This window comes from Nicotiana tabacum, chromosome 6 (genome assembly GCF_000715075.1).
Source record: "Nicotiana tabacum cultivar K326 chromosome 6, ASM71507v2, whole genome shotgun sequence".
NCBI classification, from domain to species: Eukaryota; Viridiplantae; Streptophyta; class Magnoliopsida; order Solanales; family Solanaceae; genus Nicotiana; species Nicotiana tabacum.
In genome coordinates this window covers 61,060,320-61,069,351 of record NC_134085.1, presented here as the reverse complement: position 1 = coordinate 61,069,351, position 9,032 = coordinate 61,060,320, and the positions used below count along the sequence as shown (strand labels likewise).

The following is a 9,032-nucleotide window of genomic DNA, read 5'->3' as shown; positions in this document are numbered from 1 at the left end:
ATATTATAAGTTTAATTGTTATCCAGATTTTAGAGTAAACACATTTATTGGTACAAAGTTTCATTTGGTTTCTTTTTCACTATTCTTCGACCTTTCTCGAGCTCTTTAGCTCTTTCTCCTTATGCCGTTTTGTAGAAACAACATAAAATATGTGCTTAGAAATTTTTCCTTATTTTGCATTTCAACCTTACTTTCGGCTTATAAAATGTCCAGCTAAAACAATGAGATGGAACCTCTTTAATTACATTATTGCCGTAATTTAGGCGACAAAATTACATTTCAAGCCATACTTTGGAAACCAACAACTGTTTTCACTGTTTACTGTAGTTTTCGATCTTATTGATGAAAGATAGAAAAAAAATAGCAAGAGGGAACTTAAGCCTTAGAAGTAAACTATTAGATTAATTTAGGTTAGTAAAACATTCTGAATTAACTTCTTCGATTCATATGCACATGTTGGCCAATAGTTCAAGAATTGTAAGTAAAACGAATCTTAGTTACAAACTAAAGAATTGTAATATAACTTAGAGCAGATTTACTTCTCCATTAACTTAGAACGAATAAAAAAACAAGGCCTGCACAGTTGAATCAAAATGGTTTTGGCCTTCTTTATCAGGTGCTGGGCTGACGCAACTTCAACTGTAAATTTCTGTATCCGATCCCACAAGTCAATCTCAAGTCCTCAAGGGACATTCAAATTTAAGTTGGAAAAGAGCAAACTGCCTGATTGAAGCATCTTCCAGATCTAATGCAATTTGACAGTAACAATGTTCAACGAAATTCGTTTCAAGTATATCCTAAAGAGAAAGGAAACTGCAAAAGAGAGCAAAGAAATTTCAAAATGAAGTCGCTAAGAAAGCAACTTTTTTTTTTATTCCTCTTTGATCCCCCTCTTGTTGGAGTTATCGATCCTTTGGTGACTCAAACCCACAACCTTGACCATCGGAGAAACCTCTGTTGTCAAGAAAGCAACTTACTTCTTATAAAGGAAAACAAATTTTTGCTCATTAAGTCAAGAATGACACCTAATTTTTCATCCCAAATGCGAAGCCAGACATGTCATACTTATGCCTGAGGCCTCTAAATATTCAAAATCAAGGCTATAACCGCAGATCTCTACCCCCACAAGTAAAGCTACTTCACCTAGTAGTTACTCTAGATCAATAGGATCTAAAATTTTGACCAACAAGAAAAGGAAGAAGAATATGAATAGAGGTAGCAACATGTTCAGCTTCCCTACAGATTTGATAGTGTCTTTCTTCTTCATGATTGTTCGATTAAATAATATGAAGTCTGGGTCTTAGATGTTTTCTGGCAGCATAATGTCACATTTAAAGAATATCCACCACTATTTCCTAGAAATATATCGCTGTTTGGAACTCTTGCAGCAACTTTACTCAAATCTGCAGCAATTATATCGATTAAGCATGATTACGTTGTGAAAAATTAGAAACAGAAGTAGATGGCAGATTCTCCCTTTGCTTTCCTACTGGAATGGAGGTGGTAAAAATAATTGAATGACTTCCCTGCTTTAGCACAACTATAGCAGTCACGCAAACCTGCAGAGAAAGATGCTCACGGTATCAAATCTGACCAGTTCCTGGAAGCTGACTTGAGATGTCACCTGAAACCCAAGCTGGATTTGTCTTTCCTTAGTTGGAGGCTAGAAAATAAAAACCAGCTACTTTAAAAAAATACTAAAGAATAACAATGCATGAGAGAGATGGAGATTGTCGGAAACAAAAATGTGACATAGCCATCTCACAGAGGATATCCTAAATGGCCAGATAAATTCTAACGAACAGGCGTGGAAACATGAATTTTGGAACATCAAAGTCAATATTATTTTACATTTAAAACCCTAAAAGAGAACGTAAACATATTGAAGCAGTAAATGCAATATATAATGATGGCAATAATATTGACCTCTAACAGCACGGGAATAATCATCTGCAAAACAAGCAATCAAGAAAACATAAACATAGCACTTTCATCAAAGATTTATATTTGAATGATATCGCGTGAAGGTTTTCACTTAGCATTAATAAATAGGGAAGCCTGTCTAACTCAGCATAAATTGCAAATAAGAGGTTTCTCTTTGTGCAGCAGATGTTATGTTTGCAACATTGAGCAGGAAACTGCTGAACATTTATTTCTACAATGCACCTTAGCAAGACAATGCTGGGAGCTTTTTCTTACTGTTATGGGAGTGTCCCTGGTGATTCCACAGAAGATCGGTAGTTTCTCGGAAATCTGGCAGGCTCAAAAAGTGAAGAAAAACTTGAAGATATGGAGGACTATTCCCATCTGTGTTTTAAGGACTGGATGGATGGAAAGGAACAAGGCATGCTTTGAAGGGAAAAGGTTGCAGATTGCTAGAATCAAAAACAAATGCATCAAGAATCTATTTCTCCGGTGTTCTTGTAATACTTTAGATAGGATGGATCAGTATTTGGGTTTCTTATTTTTTAGGAGGAACATGTAATATGTTTGGTGGTGTGTTGGTTTTTTGACGTGTACTTGTTTTAGTACCATCTTGGTACCGGTTCTAATAAAAATTTTGACTTATCAAAAAAAAAACGATATCACATTTCTCTACTCTTTTCACACCTTCCTACTAGGAGTATTATTTTAATATAACTCTAGGAACAACATATAGTAACCTGTTCACACTCTTTTCTCTTGATCTTGCGAGAGTCAACACTGAGTCGCTAATCAGTCCATTCAGGATGAGGGATGGGTGGAGGTATTACACCTAAACTCCTAGATGTTATCTAGGAAGTTGTTACATTTTTCCCTTCTCGTAAATCTTCTAATCCTGCACTACAAAAGTTCCTTTTTCCTTCTAATGCTTTCTTTTTCGTACATGGAGCAAGGGGAGGAGATGTGGGAGATAAGCAAATGTAACTTGAAACAAAACTTCGAGTACCCTTTTTCATAAGCTAACCTAAGAAAATGTGGTATCAAAGCCTAGGCCAAGAAAAGAAACCTTTTCTCACTCAGAAGGCTCATACATAAGAAGCCACAGCCTGTTTCTCCTAATATATAAATTTAACCACTTTGATGGAATACAAAGACCAAAAAATTCTGATGAACAATATAACATTCGCAATACAAATTTTAGCTTACTAGGAGACCCTTAGGGGTCGTTTGGTAGGGTGTATAAGAATAGTGCGGAATAAGCATTAGTTATGCAAATACTATTTCTTATCTACTGTTTGGTGTGGTGTATTAAAATTATAATGCATTGCATAATTTTTAAGAAAAATAGTTGCTTACAAAAATGTCCTCCATATTCTCTAGCTTTAAGGGATTTTAAGGACAATTTTGTCTTTAACCATGCTAATGCATGCATTAAAGCCTTGGTATTACTAATGTCATGGTTTTCTATGCATTACTTATGCATAGGATAATGCCAAGTATGACAAGTATTAGTTATACACAAGTTGGAAAAAAGTACCAAACAAGGTATTAGTAATGCATAGAGTTAATGCTTGCATTATTTATTCTAATACCTCCTACCAAATGACCCCTTAGTATATTAGAAATATAACCACTAGAGTATATTAGAGAATCCCTGGTGTTAGATAATCCTTAAGTACGATTTTTTGCAATATTATGGACCCAAACAAAGCATTTATGATATTGAGGATTTACGCAGCCGACCCCAACTAGCATGGGATTTATAGTTATCGTCGTTGTTAATAGCCATGTCAGCCTAGCTTCACACCATCACCTGTTGTCTCATAATCTTACTTTTGCCTTGGGTAAGACTAAGATCTTCAAAACTCAAATCTTCATCTATCTGAAGACATTTTTGTCCATCTCCACCCTACACCAGATATGTTTTCCTTTCCGCTACTACCACTGATTTTCAGCTTATAGAGGAAAGACCTCTACATTAGCCCTATATCCTTTCATTCTTTCCAATGTTCCCATGAATTAGGCAAAAGAATTAAGGAACATTTAATCAAAAGGGAATGAGAAATTTTAAGTAAAGAGCAAGGGCATGGACTTGCAGCTCTTGAAAGGTTGATTTCATTACATTCAGCCACTAATCAAGAACATGAACGGTTAAAATGCACTACAACCTCTTAAACATCATGCTCTATTCAATTCCATTTCATTCCAATACTAAATACTTTTATCTTTTAATACAACTTGGAACTTCTCTAATAGAGTTTGTCTAAACCTTAAACTTATCGCTGCACAAACATACAAATCTCAACTTAGCTCCATTTGTTCCTTTTCCCTAAGTCTCTGGGACTGTTAACTCTATTTTCTGTTAAGCAAATATTCTTTTTATGGCAAAGACCATTTTTCAGGGGCTTGCTAAACGAACAACTTAACCTTCAACTCTATTTTTTAGATTAATGAAGAAAAAAAAAACATTATGCAGTATAAATAAGCTAGAAATATAAATGGGAAACATGGGTAATAGGTATACTAGATGATATTACAAAACAAAGGGGAAATATCACTTTTAGCCCGTGCCAGAAACCATTTACATTTGATAACCGAAAAAGTGTACAAGATTTGTATTTATTTTTTTTTTTTTGATAATTATAAGATTTGTATAATTTTTTGTATGTATCGTACAAAATGTATATATACAAAATATATACATTTTTTTTGCTATTATTTTGAGAGAGGCTATACAAACAAAAGAGATTACACATTGTACCTCATTGTTATTGCAGATCTGATCCAATGGTTATTCTCCACAAGGACATGGGAATGCCTTTTCATCTTCAAGGATTACAGAGTGGTGGACACATGCTTTGTAGTATGGCTGGTATGAAACCATCATGACCCAAATATAATTTCTTAGATGGTATTACAACTTCATAATATTTCAACGATGACAAATAGTATAATTTGGTCTAGACAAAAAATATTAAGAACAAAAAAGAAAAGTATTGAAGACTTAGCTAAAGATAGGGCGCAAGGGAAGAAAAAGCTCCATATAGGTGATACCTACTAGTTGGGAATAGGTTTTAGACTTGGTAGAGAACTTCTATTTGTTACTATTATATATATATATATATATATACACAGACAGTTATTTATAAATTGTATATATATAACTTCCTTTTCACTTTTATGCTAACTTTATTTTATTTTGGTATGACGATGATATGACCTGAGCTTAAAGAAAAAAATTCTACAGCTGACCCCAACTTGTTTGGGACTGAGGCTTGATTGTTGTTATATGGTGATCCAAGAAAAAGAAGAAATACACTAGCATAGTGAACATTCCGAGATATTGGTGCCAAAGACATTCAAAATAGGACAGCGAGAATACTAATGGTGCATTGGTGCCATGTATTTTTCCTTTAGATTTAACAGCCACCCTTGTGGAAAAAGGGTTGTAGCACAAAGCTAAAATAGTTTGAGAAAAGAAGGCCGAGAAAATAGTTTAAGGGGAAAGTTGCAAAATAGCCAATAATTAAGGGGGTTATAGAGCATTTTAGTTCCAAAAAAGTAAAGCATTTCAGTTCAAAAAGATAAAGAGCAAATTGACAAAGCTTTTAAAACACATTAACTAGAGAGGGAGAGGACAAACCAGAGCTATTAACCAGAGGAGCATCAGCATGATATCTGATCTAGGACCTTACCAGTTGATTCACCACCTGTACTGAAATAGCTCAAAAAGAAAGGCAAACTAAATGCTAACCTGCACAAGTTAACCATCAAAGCAAGCAAACGAAACAATGTTTTAATTAATTTTAAATATGCAATGGGAACGAGCTCAATGAATAGCTAATAACAGCATCTGAAGGGAGGTGCTGCAGAGGAGCTATCAAACAACTACAACTCAAGATAACTACGATCAGAAACAACAAAAAAGACCACTGTAATGCTGCAGAGTTTATGTCAAAAATCATGTCATCAGAACGTTATAACTTCAAAACCTGAACAATATTATGGAAAATATATTTACTCTAGTTCCAAACGACCTTTTATAGACAGCTTACAACACCATTGAAAATGTCATCTCCAACACAACATATATCAAGGTACTCATCCCTCGATCAAAGTTCAAATATTAATTAAACTTTTGAAGATCATGGACATCCAGTTCCACTTCCACAGATAATATTATCAGAGAAACGTAATACGTGTCATCAGGTTTATCATTCTTGAAGACCACAGTAGGTGTGCCTTAAGGGTCAAAAGCTAAAATACAAACAAGTAAAATGTCATTACATGACCATCATTTACTTGAGCTGTTAAGCTAGTGCAAACTCTTTCACAATTGAAAGTTATGCAAATTTCTTCCAAGAAATAGCTCAATAAAAAATCCATCAGGCTGTCCCTAAAAAATAACCAGCAAAACAGGACAGGTTCGAACCTGTACACATGACACCTGAAGGTAGTATCATACACCCATTCAATATTATCCACATCCAACACCTAGTATTGGCTCGCCAGCTAGCTTATGTGATCAACTAAACCACAAGAAGGTTTTCACAAATGAAAAGAAAAACAAGACCAACCAAGAGAAGCTGTCCATAGATAAACACAAATCCTAACCAAGTAAATTTGGTTTCAATCCTGGACCTATTCAAATTGACTGAACCATGTACAAACTTTTCGGACCTAAATCCCTAACCAGATTAAATCAAACCAGACCAAACTGAATGAGGGTTCAGAACTAAACCAGCCAAATCAACAGGCCTGTATAATCAAATTGTGCAAGTTTTCTTTTCTTTTTCTTTTTTATAAATAAATATCCAATTATGCAAGGTTTATGGACTAATAAAAAAGATTATATCTAGTTTCAGGCATTGACATCTTTAGAGTTTTAGAGAAAAACAAATGTAGGTTCTTTAGATTATAGGATCAGTACATCCACATGTAAATACTCCTTGTCTTTTCCAACAGTGGATATTGCACATAAGGAGAGTATGTGTCATCAAATTTATCATTCTAGGTGACCGCAATAGGAGCGCCTTCATGGTGAGAACCTAGAAATACAAACAAGTGAAATGAGAGAGCTATTGTACAAGGAAGCTACGTACACATTTCGAACTGAAAGCGAGATCTTGCAACCACACCCGAAGAAGCATGCAACAAAGCTCTTTTCCTTTCTCATTGAAGTATGCAGCGAGGAATCGGGAACACTGATCTAGACACAGTAGTATCAATTGAGTTAGCAAATCTAACGAGCGTACAAGCATCTTTTTCCTTTTATTTTTGAATTTGGCACTATTTAAATAAAAAAGAACCTACAAAAAGGTTTTCACAACATAACCAGCAACTACTTGAGCTGTTAAACAATGGCAGATGCTTTTACAAGTGAAAAATATGCAATTATCTTTCTAGAAAAGAGCTCAATAAATCATCCATCAAGCTGATAATAAACCTGTACATATAACACCTAAAGGTATTATCATCTTTCAATTTAATATTATCCAAATCCAAGACCAACAAGAAATAAAATAATAGTCCCTCCATTCATCTTGTTTGACACCAGCAAGGACTTTGAAACATAAAAATAATATGCATAAAATAAAAAATAAAAATAAATCTAACAAAATACAAAAAATCAGGTCCAACTATATGAGAACACCTCATTACGAACAAAATGGGGATGTAAGTATTAGATGTCTAACACAAAAGTGACAATCTTTAGATACCATTATGCAAAGTTGAAGTACAAACATTTCACTAATTGAACAGTCAACAGATACCAGAATCTTGTTCAGGGAATCACCTAAAGGACATTGAAGCCATTGAACCAATGTCAATTCTCTCCATCAAAACAACATATCAAGATCCAGACAAAGTTGAAACCCAACAAGGCAAAACATGTAAAAAAAAAACACACAAAACCTAAAACATCACAATTCTAAACCAAACAAATTTTAATAGAGATACATAAAAATTCTTCATTCACTATAGCTATCCAAGTTCAATAGAAACCCTATTTTGTCAATGTGTACACATAGAATCCTCAAAACCCAAGATAAAACAAAACCCTAAAATTGATTAAGATCTGGTATATCTGGTAACAGCCTTTCCACCATCCAAAACGATTAAAAGTACAAAAAATGTCAAAATTCAAAACCAAGTAAATTTAACAGAGAAAACTGAAAATTCTTCCTTCTTGATATAGATGTCCATTACATACCACAAATTTCAAATGCAACCCTAACTGGACAATTCTTTACATCTACAAACCCTAATCAAAACACAAACTCTAAAATTGATTAAGAGCTAGTAAATTTAGTAACAGCCTTAGTACCCTCAGAAACAGCATGCTTAGCCAATTCACCAGGAAGCACAAGTCTCACAGCAGTCTGAATCTCACGAGAAGTGATAGTAGGCTTCTTGTTGTAACGGGCCAATCTAGAAGATTCCTGAGCCAACTTCTCAAAAATATCATTAATAAAGCTGTTCATGATCCCCATAGCCTTACTGGAGATACCGATATCAGGGTGAACCTGTTTCAACACCTTGAAAATGTAGATCTTGTAAGTTTCAACTGACTTCTTTACCCTCTTCTTCTTCTTGTCTCCTGCAGCTGCTCCAGCGCCGTCCTTGGGAAGCTTCTTCCCTGCCTTTGGCTTCTTCTCTGCTGCCGCTGCTGCTGGTGCCTTCTCCACTGCTGGCTTTTTCTCAGCGGGCTTCTTCTCGGCTTTTGGTGCCATTGTGAATACTCTAGAGAGAGAAATAAAATATGAGAGAGAGAGTATGAGAAATTTGAGGACTTGAAGGTGAATTTGTGAAAGATTTGGAGTGAGGGGTTTAATTATATAGTGGTTTGGAGGAGAGTTGTTATTGGTCCTGATGGAATGACGCGGATCATGAATTATAGCCGTTGATGTTGGATATGAATCGACGGCGAAGAATTGTTGGGAACTTAAAGGCGAAGTGTCTTGAGGAATGATTTGAAATTTTGAAAAGTTTTCCGCTTTTTCTTTGGTTGGCGGTAATTCAAAAGTGAATTTCGTGTTCCGGAGTATTTATGATTCGGTTTTGGTTTTTTATTTTATTGGATTTTTTAATTCTTTTTGCACATGAAA

General features: G+C 34.8%; 1 protein-coding gene and 1 long non-coding RNA gene across 2 annotated transcripts; both read right to left on the bottom strand.

Annotated features, from left to right (window-relative positions):
* Positions 1 to 1,156: 1,156 nt before the first annotated feature.
* On the bottom strand, positions 1,157 to 4,914 carry LOC107775692 (uncharacterized). Its single transcript, XR_012710378.1, has 2 exons — positions 4,685 to 4,914; positions 1,157 to 1,663 (listed from the first exon to the last, which is right to left on the bottom strand). It is a non-coding gene; the product is annotated as an uncharacterized LOC107775692 (long non-coding RNA).
* A 3,168-nt stretch (positions 4,915 to 8,082) lies between these two features.
* LOC107775690 (histone H2B.9-like) lies at positions 8,083 to 8,745 on the bottom strand. The gene has a single exon (XM_016595444.2). It carries the CDS (start codon positions 8,655 to 8,657, stop codon positions 8,217 to 8,219), a length of 441 nt encoding a protein of 146 aa, XP_016450930.1. The 5' UTR covers positions 8,658 to 8,745; the 3' UTR covers positions 8,083 to 8,216.
* Between the last annotated feature and the right edge of the window lie 287 nt (positions 8,746 to 9,032).

Bases quoted from the DNA above. Each gene is read 5' to 3' on its own strand.
- LOC107775690 (XM_016595444.2), bottom strand. From the start codon at position 8,657: ATGGCACCAAAAGCCGAGAAGAAGCCCGCTGAGAAAAAGCCAGCAGTG.